Raw genomic sequence first — 19,252 nt, forward strand, 5'->3', positions numbered from 1 at the left:
ATGATGCACATATCTAAGTTTCTGAGCTATTCGTCACCTAATTTGAGTTTACATTCAGTGAAACTAAGAAATTTCATAGAAACGCGTTTGATGGAACTTATCCGATCTTGACCAAAATTGAAATGATGATAAAACGTAACGAGCTTAGTGTACACATGAAATATTGTGGTGTGTGGCCTTTGGTTCCTAGGTTATTGACAATCAAAGTTGGAGTTAGACTTAGTAAAACGTCATTATATGTGATATGCTATCGACGATACTAATTCGATCTTTATCAAATTTAATTTGGTAGTAGACATTGTGTACATGAAATGTTATGGCACACAGAACATTAGTTACACCCAACAAGAGTAATAAATTTGGGTTTGGATTTAATGAAAAGAAGAAATTTCACTTAATCACCATGGATAAAACCCATCTGACCTTTGCCGAACTTGGTATGTTAATAAAGGTTAACAAGCTTTGTAAAACATCCGAGCGTAGTATGAAATATTATGTATAGATATTTAGTGTCCAAGTTAGTGGTCATCCAATTTACAATCATGATTTGCGAAACGAAATCAATGAAAAGCGATTCTTTTTCCGATGTAGGGAAATTTACTAGGTTCCTTTATGTATAATCAGATATCATGATGCACAATTACGGTAGCTAATTTTCAACGTATAAACATTAATCGAAACTACCATAAGATCTGCAAGTGACGAATCGGAGGAACATTGGGTGATTGAGGTAAAACAAGAACCTCGTTCAAGTCCTCATTTTTGCCTCAGCCTACTACCTAAGAAATACTGTGCCGCGGTGTAGAAAAATATTAAGATATTATGATACATAAATAACAAAATACATTTTAAAAGTAGGTAATGAAAAACAAAAACACAAACTTGAAGGATTGGGTGATATTGAATTTTGAAAAACGTTAATTTGTTTCATTTTCACGCAATATCAATGTCTATAAAACAAAGTTGAATACAGATATAGGACAAAAAGAGGATAATAATTCAAAAAAGTTATTTCTCATATTGGCCAACAGAGCGGTTTTACCAGTGTTAAGGTCAGTTTTCTGTGCATTTTGCTTATTCCATGAAATGAACCTCTCTTAAGTAAACAGCTGCTGGCAATTACGTTCTACACGCTATGTACAGGACCCAGTAAAAGATGTTACTACCGACATGGGATATTTTCTTTTGCGTTTTCACATAACAAATGGCCGGATGATTCTATCTTGAGGAACGAAAGAAGATTGTAGCATGAATAAAAGTGTATCAATCGTCTTCAGTAGTGAGAAACAAGTTTAGAATGTGTTTACAAAGATCCCTCAAGTAGGTTAACTATTCGGCAAGTATATGATGAGTTGGAACAAACTGAGTCTGCGACCAATAACTACCAAGATAGCAGTGAATGGCCCAAAAGTACTAAATATAACATCATAAGGATGCAAAAAGCCATGTTTAATTACCCGAAAAAGTCACACTCTCATTTACGAAGTAAAACAAGAATACCAGGACTATCTCTTCGACGAATCATGCATCATGATTTGGGTTTAAACGATATCACATTCAGATTGTGCTGGTACTTTCTGATTTCAGTAAAATCTCATGCGTAAAAATGCCGAAATATTAGTGGAAATGACGTGAAACGACGCATCTCTACTGTGTTCTCCTTTCTGATGAGGCAATATTTTATGTCAGTGGTAGAATTAACACACCTAACTGTGTGATTTGGGCTACTGAACATTCACATGAAGTAAGGGAATGCATGTGGGATTTTCCGAAGATAAATGTATGGTATGGCGTTTCTTAATTGGGAATAGTTTATATAACACTGCAACTGTAATTAGTGCCTTCTATTTGGGTATTTTAACTCATTAAGTGAGAAACGACCTTTTATAGCTGTTATCGCACGCAGTTAGTTTCAAGAAGACGGCACGCCCGCACACTACCACTAGGACATTCGTAGTTATCTGGTAGGACATTTGGTTAACGATGGATTTTCCGGTGTGGTTCACTACCATGCGCGCCAAGATCGGTAGATCTCAATCCATGTGATTTTTGGCTATGGGGGATGGTAGAGAAGAGTGTGTCTGCAATACAACAGCAAGATATACATGACCTTCAACAAAGAATTTCTGCGGTGAGACTCTCTATACTGCAAGACATGAACTCAATGGTTGATAGGGTCATATGTATCAACATTTCTGGTTTACAAGTTAAAGTGTACATTAAACCAGTGTATTTCAGTATTAAGTGTATTTCAAACCCTTCCCTATCAGTGATAAGATTTCTTGCCGGACCCAGTAATTGTTCGAAAAAGTTTCAGAAATCAACCACTTTATACTAGAATCAAAACTCATAAATAATAATAGGAAGGAAACTAGAAGGGAAAGGAGGTGCCCCTAGGAGCTGTGTTTAAATGTTTCATCTTGTTATTGGATTCCAAAGTCTTTCGATTGCAAAACTACCATTGACTATTTTTGCTATTTTGTTAAAGACAAAATTCGCTACATAGTTTTATTATTATTATTATTATTATTATTATTATTATTATTATTATTATTATTATTATCCATTTATTACAAAAAATATTCTATCTGTATAAGCTACGCTAGAAGGATCTGGATTTTTTCAAGCTGCGTTCAAATTCGTAATCTACTATAACCATGCTTTTACGGCAAATGTCAAATCATATTTCACGTACTAGGCTAGACATTGGAAAATTCATTATAGATATGATGATACGTAAATTTAAATATACAGGGTAACAATGTGTATGTAATCGTGGTAACAGATTGAAATAATGTCACCCCATATTCTGAGTGAAACTTTATGTGTCATAGGTTTTTTGATCGTTGTAAATTCCACTCTCATAGAGCCTTTCAGCTGTTTAATTGTTTCTATCTTTGTTGCGATGCATGTTGCTTAATAATACCTCACACTGTCAAAAGATGAAATATAATCACTCCTGGAAGACCACTCGATCGATTGAGACAGATGTGCTGATCTTCTCCCTATCCACCTGTTGGGGACACATGATAAACTCTTTGGTCAGTCACTACCAATATTTTCAAATATAACCCTTGTCTCACCGCCATTGACTAAGAAATTTACGAAAGACAAATAACTAGAAAAATAGAACAATCAAATTGCATAATTGTAAGTACACTTACATGTAGTTGCTCTTCCCACTTGCCACTGTAATCTTCAATTCTGTAGACAAAGTTCATTGCTTACCTATACCGATTTCATTTGTCGGATGGAAATGATATGTCTGTACAACAAAAACATGCATATTTGTAAATATATTGACATTCAGATACACAATTATAAAAAGTAATAGGTTAATTAACTAATCAACCTATATTTTGGAAGATGAGAGAATAATAAGATATCCATTTTTAAAGAAACATAATACTTTCATTTGAAATTTACTACACTAACACTGAAAAGATTAAGAGAAAAGTAGAAACGATGTTCTTTCTTATTCCTTGAATATTGAATTAGTAGAAGCTTCTCATAACAGGAGATACAGTTTGGTAATTATGGTATTTGCAACTGCTCTTAAGTTCTTGATTCGAAGGCCTCATTCAAATCATTGTTAAATGAAATATACCAATTTTAGCTCACAGCGTAATCGGTGAATGATTTTGACAATTAATTATATAAATAATGTCACATTTAAAGAATGCTTACTGTGGACTCTATAACACACAAGTGATACTGTACTACTAGTAGATTTTGTTGATGAAGTGTATTCTAGTGACCAGAACGTATGATTAGTCTCCTGTGATTGCTGTGTCACTGCCACTTCTAAAAAAGTTCAACTTTGTACTTCGCGCATTGAAAACCATGGGAACAAGAAAGCGCAGCATTTTCACAATAATATACAAGATACAACAACTTGTTAGTAACTTGATTATGGAAATTTCACTTATGCAGCATGGTTGGTATCAACACAATTGACAAGGAACAGTGTGGAATGTTTAGCAAGCATTTTCATTTCGCTGGCAACCAGGCAAATGGTTATAGAACACGTATGCACATTATATCCCCAATCAGAACAAATGCAGTTTTGTATTTAAAGCAGAATAGTGCAATTCATGTTTATAATCTAGTGCACAGTGATCAGTGACTTTTATCACACATACACTTATAATTAAAATCAAAGGTTGATGCTTAAAATGCGCAACGTTATTTCTGAAATCACCACTTCAAAGAACACTGAGAAAATTCTTCAACAGTAGCATGTTCAATATATGTTATTTGACGGTTTGAAAATATAGAACAAATTCTCTTCTTTGTAATTTGAGGTTTTATGACTAAATATTTCCTTATAACTTGTATATTCGCACTTTCTTAAAATTTATAATCTGGTAGTTTTGTCGTATTGAAGAATTTACCTTTTAAGCCTGTACTGTATACCCAGTTTTTGTAATTATCATTATTATTATTAAAAGAATACTAGTACGTTACACGCACACCTTGCCTCTGTAAAGACAAAATTAAAGGTGCACGCTGCGAGGAGGGAGGATATAATTCCTCCGCTAATAAGAAAATAGCTAACTTATGTTGATACAGTTCAGTTACTGAACAAAAGTTGGAACTTATTAAATCCAATATCTACAAGAATAATGCTCTATAGCAGGCCAGGTAATCTATGATCTACAATAGTCAAATAATAAAGTTAAATCAGATAGTATATTAACTATATATAAAACTACGTACATGAGCTGACATAAATTATTGACCACTTTCTGTAGGGTTACAATGATTAAATTTGACATGATTGTAAGTTAGCTTTCCGGAACTGACCGACAGGAAAATTGACAAATGTGAATATTTTTTTTAATTTTTAGGGGTCTAAAGAGGGGATGAAGAATTTCTCCATGTTATTTAAATGGGCTTTTTTTTATCTATAGTTTCATGTTTTAGGTACTTAGAATTGGAATAAAATCTTGAAACTCGGTATGCTTGTTCGTTTTCGTTAGCATTACATAAGTGAATCATCAGAAATAAAAATTTCCAAACGTAGAGTGGTTTTATGGGGAACTGAAAAATCTTTCCCATGTTATTTATAAGGGACATCTTCTACACCCCAAAATATTTAGGCACTTCCGGCAGGATTAGAATGATGAAATTTGGCATGATTCGTTATTTAGCTTTCCGGAACTGACCGACAGGAAAACTGCCAAAGGTGAGTATTTTTAAGTTTTTAGGGGTCTAAAGGGGGATAAAGAAATTCCCACACTATTTAAATGGGCGTTTTCTTGGGATGCAAAACCTTATCCCAAGAAAAGAAACAGAAAAAGGAAATAAGGAAAGAAACGATAGAATTGTGGGTTCATGAGGTGCTAGGCCATAGGCCGAGCAAAGACAGTGTGTGGAAGCGAAACCTAGGAATGGGCAAATTCAGGAAATATGAAGAGCAAGTTCAGGAAATTCACTGTCGATGCAAAGGCCGATAGATAAGAAATGCGAGGCCAAACGCCAAGCAGACTTGGGTCTCTGCCCCAGCTAGCCAAAGGCTAGTCCACTTTATATACCTGCACTTGAAGAATATAACTAATTTTTTTTAAAAATGTGATGATTATTCCAATTATAATCCAAGGCATTTACAGTAATAAACTTTCAATTCCACAAATATCACATACACTACCAACACTTAATTTAATTTGGTAAACCGAATAGGTTGAAAAGATTCAATTTTAGCACAAAAGATAATTGTTTTCTTTACTATTTGATAGCAGCCTGTGATCTGACTATCCCAGGTAGCGCTGCACGTGAACAAAATTTTCATTTCAATAGGTACCGCCAGAGTTATAGAGAGCCATAAGTTTTCTTGAAATGAATTTAAATCTCAATGAGCATATTATTATCACAATTAGGCCGAAAACTTATTATTTCATTTAATAACAGAAAAATCAAGGCTAATTATGATTTATAGATTTATAACACTGTGCAACAAATTTAAACTTTCTTTTTTTTGGCCTTCAAATGCAATTATGTGATTTTAACTAAATGACAGGTACTGAATTCATTGGTGGAAACCAAAATGTTCCATCACGTCACGTTTCTGTTGGGCAGACCCACAACACATTATACGAAATGTACATATTTACGTATATTTGCTATCTAATGTAGGCTGGGAAGGCGTATTATACTAACATTAAATTATGTTGCTTTACCCTTTAAAATACTTTCTTTACTCGCTTACGCTAGTAGACATCTCCTGGAACCTCTCTGACGATAGACCAGGAATATTCTAGAACATACTTTCAGTCCATTTTCCACTGTAACGCTGTTCAAATGCGACAATGTCCTGATGAAACAGTTCTCCGTGTTCATCACTTACTACGCCGAAGTTTTGAGGGAAAAAGTCAAGATGTGAGTGCAAAAAGTGTAATTTTAATTATATGTTGCATCTCATGAGTTGAAAACTTTGCATCATGTCACTAATAATAGCTTCATAATTTTCAGCTTTTATATTTCCAAGAAATTCTCAACATACCGGTTTAAATAACAGCCAAGCTAATTTGTCAATTTCAGAGAGTTTAGTTTCAAAGTGTTCGTCCTGGATGACTGTTTTAATCTGTGGACCAACATATACTGATCCTTAAGTTCGAGGATAGCTCCTTAAGGTGCGTGAAAGCAATACCTTCTTTATCTAGTGCTTTAACAAAAATCGTCATCAACCCAAGTTTGATACGTAATGGTGGCAAAAATACATCTTGAGGGTTCACAATTGGTTTACGAGATATGTTCCAGGTGCAACGAATGAAATCTTGTCTTTGAGGCCAGTATTTAGGGACCTAGTGGTTTACTTTGTCACGGTGTCCCACTCACATAAAAAGAACAATACTTGGGTATCCTTGTTGCATTCCTGTGGGAATACCAAAACTTTCAAGTCCCCCACACATGCCATTTGAACTTTTTATATTCAATAAAGTTCAACATAGCACTCATAACTTCATATGTCCTTCGTATGAGCCGCATATGTTACAGAAACAGATGGATTAACATATCCAATATGGAGAAGCAGTGCCTTCAGACTTAGTTTCGAGCTGTCAATAAGTGCTACTCGGTGGGATTATGTTCATGTCCCAAAGACTGAAATAAGCCATCAACATCTTTGCAAACAAACTAGTCCTCAAAATGACTTTGTCGTTTTATAAACAAACTGATCTTACTATTTTGAGCTAAAAGATTCCAACCTTGAAGCCTCGAGCCCAACTCTTCTGCTTTTCTTTTAGGAAGATTTAAGTTTCGTATAAGATGGTTAAGCTCTTCTTGTGTGATTAAGTAAGGTGACGTTGACTGGGATGCAGATGGGTGAAACTGTACACTTTTCCCGTTGTTTGGAAAGTCTGAGGTATCATCTCCTGAATCAATAGTGTAATGTTCTGTAGCTTTAGGTACTGGAAGATCGCAGTGGGAAACTGTTCGAATAGCTTACTTTGAATTAGAGTACTGAATTTGATGTTTAGAGGAAAACTATTTTACATCTGTCAAGCAAAGTAACAGTCAGTACATGATCTATTTGTTAGCGCCAAATCATAGGAACAGCAAATTTCATGGAACTACGTTTTCCTTGCAGCCAGTTTATCAAATTCCTGGAACACGTAGTGCAACATATATGCGGGACCCAAGACTTACCCTAGTCTTCAACCCTACAGCTAAAGTACAGTTCATAAGCCTTTTTAACTAAATGTGTACATTTATTCAACATTTTCTTGAAACCCAGATGCACTACCACAAAAATACAAAACGTGGCAAATCAGATCACTTCTAACGAAACACCACTAAGCAAATAACAATATAATCGAACGAAAAATTACTCAAATGCTAGAACATATGGAATCAGATGTAGGCAACACAAATCTGAACTCGTTTATTATTAGATATCAATGGACTACTATCTTAAATGAAGATAATGAGGAGAAATATGAGAAACTAGTTCTCCCTATTATAACATAGAAAAAGACTCGTATGAGGTAGGAGAAAATTGGGGGATGATGAGAACAGTGTATTCTTTCTGTAAAGAAGAAAAATTGTCGTTTGGATGATTTTCCAATGAGAGTATATTTTAAGGTGTACTACACACGCAACAATTTTTATCTTAAGGACATTCTTGCCTTCCCCGCTGGTCTAGTGGGTAGCACCCGAGCCTTCGGTGCATGGGATCTCGGGTTCGACTCCCGGTAGGAGAACAATAAACGACACGATTGCTCGGCTTCCACCCTAAATTGTAGAACCACGTCTCATATAGCTTCGCAGCTGAAAAAGTTCTCTAAATTTCTACCAAACCAATTATTAATTATATTTCTCACCACCCGTAAAAATACGCCATTTCAATGTGCAAAATTTCAAACTTTTCAATTTTTCACAAAATTGGTATGTGATACACAAAAATTAATTACAGATTCGATTTTCTCATGCAAAAATACATACGGAAAACATATTTTCATGTAAGGACAGGTTTCATGTTGCACAGTGTAATTATCATTTTAGAAAATTCACAACTTAACTATTTAATGACATGTTACAAATGCAAGAACTATTAATTATTGATGGGTCTCATCTTTAACTTGTTTCTGAGGAAATAAATATCTCACTACACGAGACTCTTATTAAATCAGTTAATAATAATAATAATAATAATAATAATAATAATAATAATAATAATAATAATAATAATAATAATAATAATAATAATAATAATAACTCGGTATAAATGATTTTTTCTGGATACAAAATACAGTAATCTCAACGAATAAAACTATTTAAGAATCAAGTTTTATTTTATTTATTTATTTATTTATTTTATCATTTGTTGACGGTTACATTTTCATGATTTCATTGAGGCTTACTTTAATGTTTTAATTTCTAGTGTAGTTTGATTAGAGGGACAATATATATATATATATATATATATATATATATATATATATATATATATATATATATATATATATATATATATATATATATATCGGCATTTGTTTCGTTTGTTACTAAATAGGGCTTCAAACGCAAGTACGTGTTTATCAACGACCCACTCGGGAGAGTAATGCTTTCGGAAGTGTTTCTTTTGCGCGCTAGTCTAGCTAGCTGTTTTACGCGCTATCCTAGCCACTTTTTTTTCTTAGTTGGTCACAAAATTTATATCATGGGGGTCACAAAATTTATATGAGCCCTGCGGGGCTTCTAACTCGTTCCTACTACTACTACTACTTATCTGCACAAAACTAAGTAAATCTTATTTTTTGAATATTATTTTCACCTTATTTTAATAATAAAAAAAAGTGTTATGAAATTTCTTTTTTTTTTAAAAAAAACTTAGAGGCTGTGTTTGAACCTACGCCTATAGCGATATTCGTCACAAACACGTATCACTAGCACACTCGGCCACGAGGGCTGATAAAGTAAGCGTTTGATTTCTGCTATTTGAAGGCAGCCTGGCAAGAAATATATAACAACAACCAATCAGAACTGTTTATTTCGCTCCTACTTAGGAAACATTACTCTCCCGAGCTAGTCCTGTTTATCAGTATATGTTTCTGTTGAGAATAAGAAAGGAAAAGCTGCTTAAATTTCCCTACTGCAATTTCACATTTTCCTTAAAATTTGTCTCTACCATAAGAAATCTGAAACAAAAAATCTCAAAATTACCCTGATCAGCATGAAGCTCTATGCCAACATTTCAGTTCAATAGTATCTTTTGTTCTGGAGATAAAGAAAAAAATTAATAACTATATTAACTAGTATTTTGTTTTAGTTTTGTTCAGACAGTGAATGCACAAAATATTTGAAAAGACTTGATTGCATTTTATACAAACAAAACAAATCATAGCACTTTGTACTTATAATGAAACCCTCTTTCTAGTGATATTGGTGTGGATTGATTGGGTATATCTAGACAGTGTTGCTAGCAAAAATAAAAAAATAATATATTTATCGAAAATTCTAAAATTCTAATAGAAATGTGTAATTCTAAAAACTGCTGTAATTACATTCATAAGCCTGATAAAACCTTCCACGAACATATATATCGTTTTCAGGCTTATGAATGTAATTACAGCAGTTTTTAGAATTACACATTTCTATTAGAATTTTAGAATTTTCGATAAATATATTATTTTTTATTTTTGCTAGCAACACTGTCTAGATATACCCAATCAATCCACACCAAGATCACTTGTTTTCAAAGTACTGTACATGTAAACAAAAGTGCTTTCCCAAACAATCTCTAGAGCACTGAAATCCAAAACCCATACATATTTGCGATATCAATAGATGCAATTAGCTGAATGTGTAGTTTTTTACTCTCGGTGGGATCTCATGTGATTCGGATCTCACTTTAAGCTATAGGTCCATATCTCATGTAGCATCGGTGCTGAATGGGACGATAAACCCCAAAATCAACTAAACTAAACTGGACCTGCATTTAACTCTGGCGTTTAAATGACATCACAGTTCCCTTGCTGGCTGCGAAACACTGACAGGAGATTTGAAATACAAGTAAAATTATATATATAAAAATATAGAACAAGAGAAATACATCTTAAGACAAAAAAAGAAATCTGGATCTCCCGGACAGAAAGCGTTTACGCTAAACATACAGGGTGTCTCAAAAGTCCCCTGACATTAGGCAACTCTATTATTATCAGAGTAAAAGAAAAATGTAAGAAGGGAAACTTCCTCCAAATATGATTTTTTCAATCTAAAGTGAAGGAATTTTTAAAATCGGACCCACAACATAAATCAATGAAGTTACTGTCTTTTACGTTAAAGTGTCGATAGCCAGCCCACATTTCAAACGGTGACTTCATTCACTTATGTTATGAACCCATATAAATGGCAACGTTGCATTGTCATTTAACATTGGGCGCATAAAGAGTTTACAGCCCAAACGGCTCGTTTGATTTTTTTAAAAAAAATCCTTCACTTTAGATTGAAAACATTGTATTTGGAGAAGGTTTTCAATCTTACATTTTGTTGTAATTCTGGTAATAATAAAGTTACCCTATATCAGGGGACTTTTGACACACCCTGTATAACCACGAAGGAGTAATATCGCCATTTTTATGATACGCCGCACTGACTTAGGGCAGATTGTAATCGGGAGAGAAAAATACTTGACAGTGAGAACTGATACTGCTATTATACCTGTAAAAATCTCAAGAATACAAAAAATTACCAAATGAAACGAGTCATTAGTAAACGACACTCTGTTTGCCAAATACAAGGGAGAGTCAAAAAGTTCCCGGAATTTCGTTGTAGCTCTATTACCACAATATAAGTATTCATTTACTTAACCATTTTCAAAGCAGATACCATCGAAACACACACATGCTCCACCGCTCATTACAGTATTGGAAACATCGATAAAAGTCATCTTTTTAGCATCTTTCGAAGTTCAGCCGCCATGTAGGTTTCAATCTCTTCTACGTTGGCGAAACGCGTACATTCATGTCCAAAATGATTGTCTCATATCTATAGCTGTCTTCTTGTAAGAATATAATTTGATAATGATTTAGCAGGATACTTTTAATACTGATACTACGTGTATAATCAGGAAATGTATATTTGTGGTAAATTTCATAGGAAAAGAATTATAAGTACGAACATTAGAATGAGTAAAACAAAATGTTGCTAAATGGATAAGAAAGTTTTATTTTATTTTTATTGTTCTTATTTACTGCTCTTTTGACATGAAATTTCCCACATACATGTCTTTGCTGATTATACACACACTAACATTATAAGAAATACCGGATAAATTCGTTATCAAATTATATTCCTACAACAACATATTTATAGACATGCGACAATAATTTTGGGCATGAGTGTACCTCTGAGACCCATTTTTAGCTTTGGGAAGAGACAAAGAGTCCTAAACTGTTTTTAAGGTTATTAAAAGTCTCTGAGGCAGATTTCCTCACTTTACTCGTGCACTTGATGTGTGCGTATTGCTCGAACTGCAACATAGCGCCAAACTGATCACCATACATTCCTTCGTTCAGCTACCCTATTTGTACTCTGCTCCCTTGTTAAATTAATGATTAGGCAACCCAAGGACTGTACTGTACTGTATTAATTATGATTACATCACAAACACCAAAATTACAACAACATTCCGGAAATTTTTTGATTGCTCCTCGTACATCTAGGTAATGAGTCATGAGTAATATTAAAAACTTTAAAAATGCTTGAGTTTATAGATATTGTGTAAACGTTTCCACTCGAAAGTTAAACTCAGAAATTATCTAAAGAGAAATTAAATACCAATGACATTGGTCGTACGATATATGGAGCAAATCCAGGACATTAAAACAAGGGAAAATATGCGTGACATTCACTCTGAAATTATTGATTGTCTTCGGTCGTTACTATGTAAGCATTGATTTCTTTAATTATTATGACCCTACCTTGTGTAGCAACCTTCAAAGTATAGACAACATAAATATAACTTTCTTATATAAACTTTTGAATAATTTTATGCGCAATTAGTATGATTATATGCTAGCAGAAAACACTGCCTTTAAGGGGGAAGAAATAAGTACAGTTAAGGTGTATATATACCTCGTCAGAGTTACCGAAAGCTGCACACAATCGTCTCTATGTAATGTTTCACAACGTCAAGACCGAATTAAATCACCTTCCATAGCAGTAGATTCATCATAATCCATGCAAATTGTTAGGCAAAATCTTTAGCCCATATCCATCCTACCGAAATCCATTTATAAGGTATACCTATTTATTTGTTTTGTAAAAGTTGAGACCAAGTCAAATGACTCCCTTGCACTCGGAGACACTCACCATTTTGTGAAAATTGTTACTCAAAATCCTTGGTCCCCGAAATGAATTTTCTAAGAGGTACCACTAAATGTCTTTACTCAGTTTCGAAACTTTGATCGACTTTCCATAAGAGATATTCATATTCTGTATATCGTTTTTTTTTAAAAAATGTCTGTAGTAGCATACACATTTCGTGAATGAATCCTCAGCGTTTCAAGAAAAAATATGTAATAATAACGAAAAACCGTCTAATCCAGTTACCCATAATTCGAAGTGGAAGTTTCTAGCAAAATACATCAAATTTTGATTCACGTAATACAAAAGTTCAGAAACAAGCCACTGCAAGCACTGCAAGCAGATCGCTGACTTTACTAGCCCCAAGCGTGCTAACTGTGTGTTTTGGTTTTGAAGAGTCCAAGTCCGCGACAACTGTGCAACGTAATTTTCGTACAAAGTATGGTAAACATCCTCCCAGTAGGCCTACTATTTATCAGTGGCATATGTGTTTTATTGAAACTGGATGTCCGGTAAGGCACAACAAATCTTCAGGTCGTCCCCGTACGTCTGAAGACGTTGTAGAGCAAATGAAACTTCAGATGGAACGTGTACCGAATCACAAATGGAAGCCACATTGAACCTCTTTAGGTATAAGGTAAAAACCTTTATGTAGTTTGCTACAAAATTACACCCAAACCACGTCTGTAAGCTAAATAAATAAAACAATATGAGTTTTCAAAGTTGTGAAATCCTTTCCGATAATGAAACATTGTCTGAATGTAATACAACACAAGCTTTAAATTTTAAGATGAAGACAATTACTTTTGTTTTCCACTACTAGAGTTAGAATATACAATTAATTAATATTACTAATCAATGCAATTGATTAAGCCTACTCCATTTCAACTTCTTGAACCGTTGTGTATCACCTAAAACACAATGTGTTTCTTATATATGATTCATTTAATCTTAGCAAAAATCACAAAAATAAGATTCCACATCAACTTAAGATGTACATTCTTTATGACCCCATGCTTTACAATTACCACATTGAAACCAAAATTCATAGAGTGGTTCACCAAATTTGCTTGTACAAACAAAACAATGATATTATTTGTTGTGTCATCAGACATTTTTCTTTGGTTATTTTTGCTATTGATCTTAAATAAGACCTTCCATTTTGGTCTTTTTCCTTTGTTTCCAACTTACACATTAAATATTAAAAGTAAAATGAAAATATTTGTATATTAAAGCTTTAAATTGTTGTACAACTTTTCTCTAGGTATATTTGTGTGTTTGTAGATTTATTTTGAGATCTTAAAACATATTTTATTTCTCTTATTACAATGTGTGTTTCTTCTTGGGAATCAACCCAACATAATATACGAAAACAATAGGGTATACCTATTCACTTTGCCCGATTAAGATAATTTTGCTATCTACATCGGTATAAAGCAATGACAGTAAGATATGTGTAGTGAATTCGATGGTTAATAACGCATTCGTTATCGTAACTGAATCCACATGCAGATGAATCATGAACACGTACATAACTGTTTCACTGGTAGGAGAAACCTACCTTAATAATATTAAAAGGAATATCTTTTTCTATTTCTTCCACACTACGAACAGTATATTTGAGCAGCGATAGCCTTTTTACGCAACAACGACAACTGCTTGTTTTCTCCTTCATATACTTGCGCTTGGTGCGCTGGTGCACGCAGATAAGGAAGTATTTATCTTATTCCCCTTGACCGTGCTTCTCCTATATCTCAGATACTATTGGTGATATTGAAGAAAGTTCTCGAATATATCATACTACAAAAATTACTTATTCTTACAGAAACAGTTTTTCTGAATATACTTCCGATTTCTTCCTAAGACTAAAAAAAGGTAACACGCATACGACACATGTTTATAATCACATGTCTGAAGTATAATTACTTATCTGAACGTATATTTATAATATTCTTTTTTTACTAGCTTGAGGATGTGGAATCAAAGGAAACCTATTTTTGAAAATAACTGTCCATGCGTTCACGAGAGCAATTACTTCCAAGCGCGAACACTTTTACCATTGTCAGTTCAATTAACTTCCAAGATATGGTTATGGTCGCATTATAGCTTAAAAATTGGTATTGTACAGTAGTTAGCATTAATATATCAAGCATATTATCTACACACAATGACGACAACAGTTTTAATTTCTTGGGAGGCTAGCAGAGGGGCAGAGACATTTTTGAGGGAACAGCTATTTTGTATACGAATTATATTAACTTATATTACATTCAACATGTCTGAGATAGATCCGCAGCTATCGGAATGCACACAAGAGTCGGTTTCAGAATTTAGTCGTGCTCCTCAAATAAAGATCAACACAAACAGTTTGATATGTTTTGTATTCAATTTATTAGTTCAGAAGTATCGTTCATCGATCAGTGCTAGTTTTCATCAATTCAGGGCTCAAATAGGTCAAAGGTTCAAAGAAGGGACTGTTTATAATGCTTCTGTCTTGCATTGATCAGATATTTTCCTGCATGTAAATCACATAATTTCCAATGAAGTAAAAAGTTGCCTCCGTGGAGAAGATTGAAGAATAAAACTGATATTTAAGTAGTTTCATTTGTATTCCTTTGAAAATAATGTAATAAACTCTTTTTGTATTGTAAATGATTGAGGGAAAAGAATATAGACTTATTGTAAAGAGAAAAGATTTTAAAAATATAGAAAAAAGTCTAAATTGCAGTAAAATAGATGTTTAGGGTCATTGAACATTATCAATACAAGTATATTATATATAAATACGGTATATTTAAAAGAGTTCCACAAGTTTTGCTTGACCGAACCCATTCCCGTAAATGGGCCACTGCGTATTACTCATAAACATATTAACACGTTGGTAACGTGTCAATAGGCTTCTTATGATATTTAATTTTACTAAAAGCTGTTGGACTCATCCATAACTATGATACAAACTAAGTTAGCATAAATTCACCAAATAACACGTAGTGTCAAAACTCATATTAGTTAAAAAATACCAAATCTATGATTTCATTAAAATTTAAGAAGAATTTTGAAACACGTTAAAGTATTGCGGATACGATTCTTAGTAGTCGTCAATAGCTAATACCATATAGAAATATCAGCATGTCAAGAAACCTTTTAAGAAGGCATTAATATAGAGACTAATATTTAATCAAAATGATTACAATAACTGTGCAGGAACGTGCTATCACAAGAATCACTACGAAAATGTTATTCTTTCTATCAGGTATATAATTTACTTAATTTTGAAATTTTAAATTCTACTCTCCTATCTTCATTTATTAGCTTATTGAAAAAATATAAGATAGACCTAGGAATCTTTACAAAAATAATTTTACTGAAACTATAGTTTTTACTTTGTATACTTACCATCTCTCTCGTTTGTTGATTTTGAAGGCCAGTAACTAAACTACCTATTATGATCATAATGATAAATGCAATGGAATGGCTATAACTGGTGGATATAAAGCAAGTAACAGTGTCACAGTATATATCATATAAAAATTGAAGTTTTAACTTGTGTATTTCCCCTTACCTTTCATACCCAACTCAAAAACTTTAGTAAGATGAATTAACATTTGAGTAACATTTCGCATTTCTTCAGTCTGTATCTAGCCATGGAACAGTTTACTATAGCACAACGTGTTATGCAGCAACTGTCAGGTAACTTCGCGCGGTTCTAGGGTGAAATGAGGCACCGAATGAATCAACAATTCGCAGACTTATGAAAATGTTCATTGAAATGGGTTCAACAGTGAACATTAAAAGTCCTGGGCATCGTCGCATTGGTAGTTCTGAACTAAACATTGCAGAAATTCGTAACAATGTGGCTGTTAGTCAGGCAGTCATAGCGAATTTCACGAACAGAGGTATTATATGCCCGACATCATTCACCATACCTGAAATTGGAATGTATGATGAACATGTTTATGAATTTTGTTGGTGTGTTTTGAAAAAATAAAGAATAATCCTATAGAAAATATTTAAGTCTTCGCTTTACTCTTGTGAAAGTCATTTAACTTCATATTAGTGTTGCACTCCGCGGACAGATGAATATTTTGCATCTTAATACTAATTCGCAGATCTCAATAGCATTGCAAGCAGCCTATCAAGGAAGGATGAAGTCGACAAATTCAATTGATGACTTTTGACCCTCAACATTCCGGACAAAATTAATGGTGACCAATCAGATAGTTCTTGAGTTTTAGCGTCTCCCAGACACAGAGTAAATATTCATACAGACGTTTATGGAACACCAAACTCCTTAAAAAGTAATGGGAGTATTAAAGTAAAATTACCTTACAAAATAATTCTTAGCCATAAAGCATTATACTGCACATCAGTAATGAGCACTACACCATACAGTAAACCTGCTGCCACCAAACTCTGTTGTCACTTAATTGTTTTCTTTGAACTTTAGGGAAATCTTGCTAACACTTCCTCGATGGTAAACAAAGGAACATCAAAGAAAATTGATCGGAACTCATAGAACAATCACTATAATGTACCATCTTTCATCGGTTGAAAGATACCAGTAACTAATATTTTCTTTAATTGTATTTACCTCGAATATATACCTGTACAATCTTCTTGACAATAATTTCAGAAACAAACACTGCGAAAGCAATTACAAGACCAACTGCTAATATAACAAAAGAACCAGATATGCTTTCGAACACAATTATCTTAAAGCCTACTTCTTGAGTTTTGTAGTGCAAAGCATTCTGAAATCTTTTAGGAGTAAACTTCTCAGATGTCTCTCTTTCCCAATAACCAATTATTCCTGACTCATCCAATACTCTGAGTATTTTGTCAAATTTACGAAGCAAAGGGGAAAGTCTTTCCATAACATAAGTATCATAAGCTGTTATAGCAAGTTCTTTCATCAAATAAAGTGCTTTTAGTGTGTCCTCACGTAAATAATCTACCCCACACATATGTCCAGAAGGTAGCTTTTCGGTTAATATAGCCAGTTTTCCTTTTAGAGCCAGATCATTTAATTCTTCATGGTTTTCTGAAAAGTAATATCGGTCTTTGATTCGTTTAAGATCAGTATTTACTGCAGATATTAATATATCTATCCAAGTAACGTCATCAATCCCCCACTTGTAGTTGGAGTCAGTGAATTCTTTAACGGTTTCTATAGGCTTTTCAAATTGAGGAATCGTAAGAAACGATATCAACTTTGAATTGTAAGCAGTTATCAAGATCATGGATGTAAACATTGACCATGTCACTAAATGCCTTATGAAATCTTCATTGGAGTGTTTTGGTCCCAATCCCATAAAAATACCAATCACGTAAAGAAGGGAATAGCTCAAAGAAGTGTACGGATTTTCTTTCTTCAATGATAGAATTTTTAGACTGATATTTGTAAGTGAACAGATTACAATGGAAACAAATAAATAACAAGCCAGAAAGCAAATCCATAATGATGTCTGGAAGGAATGAAGAACCTCCCACATATATGCTTTAAGTTTGGGTTTCGGGGATAAAAACGTTATTCCAGATTGTAAATAAAATCGACTCACTTCCAAATGTTTGTAATATATATATTCCATATAGATTCCAGGGAGTGCCAAATTATATTCTCCTCTTACCATGGACCCAATCAATCCAGTAACTGTTCCATTTTCCAGAAAACCACCGAATCCTTCGGTTACAACTTTAGTTATTAGGGTAAAATTAAGTTTATTAGATATTTCCTTCATAATACGATAGTCCAAACCTTCATGTATAGTTTCACTTAGTAGAATGGTATAAGGTTTATATTCCATAAAACATGCAAGGATTATATGTCTTTGAAGATTAGAAATTTTGTCTTCAAATAAATCAACGTTCCTTATAAAACTATCCGAGTTCCATACGTCAATCATGAATGGATTTCCAGGATTTAAGTAATCATTAACCGTAAAAGTTGCAAAATGTACTTTATACGTTATACTGTTCGTATCAGTTCCGTTGGTTGCAGGTGTGGCAATTACAGTGTCAGGAAAGAATTTCAGAAATTGTCTGTTTCTGTTTCGTATATCTGTAATATTTACATTTTCTGAAAGTATTAGAATCTTTTTTCGGTTTCTTTGAATAGATATCTTAGCACTAAAATAAAAATGTGTCGATATTTTTGCAAATTGTTTGGTGATTACAATAAATTGTCTGCAAGATTCATCCATCACTTTCACAAGTAAATTGAGTGGCAGGTTTTCTTCAGAATGTATTGTCAGAAGAACAAGAGATACATTGGAATTTGTTTTCAATCTTAATGTGTGATTTGCCTTATCTTCTACTATAACTAAACACTTTTCCTGGCTAAAATACTTATATACTACATTGTCCAATATTTCGTTCCAATTTATTACAGATTCATTAGAGTTTCCAAGTGTTGAAATAAACTGACAGTAATGCTCAGTAAAGCAGA

At 33.4% G+C, this 19,252-nt stretch overlaps 1 protein-coding gene across 1 annotated transcript; it reads right to left on the reverse strand.

Annotated features, from left to right (window-relative positions):
- Positions 1-17,384: 17,384 nt before the first annotated feature.
- Positions 17,385-18,710, reverse strand: LOC145679055 (glutamate receptor-like). The gene has a single exon (XM_081749653.1). It carries the CDS (start codon positions 18,708-18,710, stop codon positions 17,385-17,387), a length of 1,326 nt encoding a protein of 441 aa, XP_081605779.1.
- Positions 18,711-19,252: the final 542 nt, after the last annotated feature.

This window comes from Thermobia domestica, chromosome 2, assembly GCF_964235325.1.
Source record: "Thermobia domestica chromosome 2, izTheDome1.hap1.1, whole genome shotgun sequence".
Classification (NCBI taxonomy): Eukaryota; Metazoa; Arthropoda; class Insecta; order Zygentoma; family Lepismatidae; genus Thermobia; species Thermobia domestica.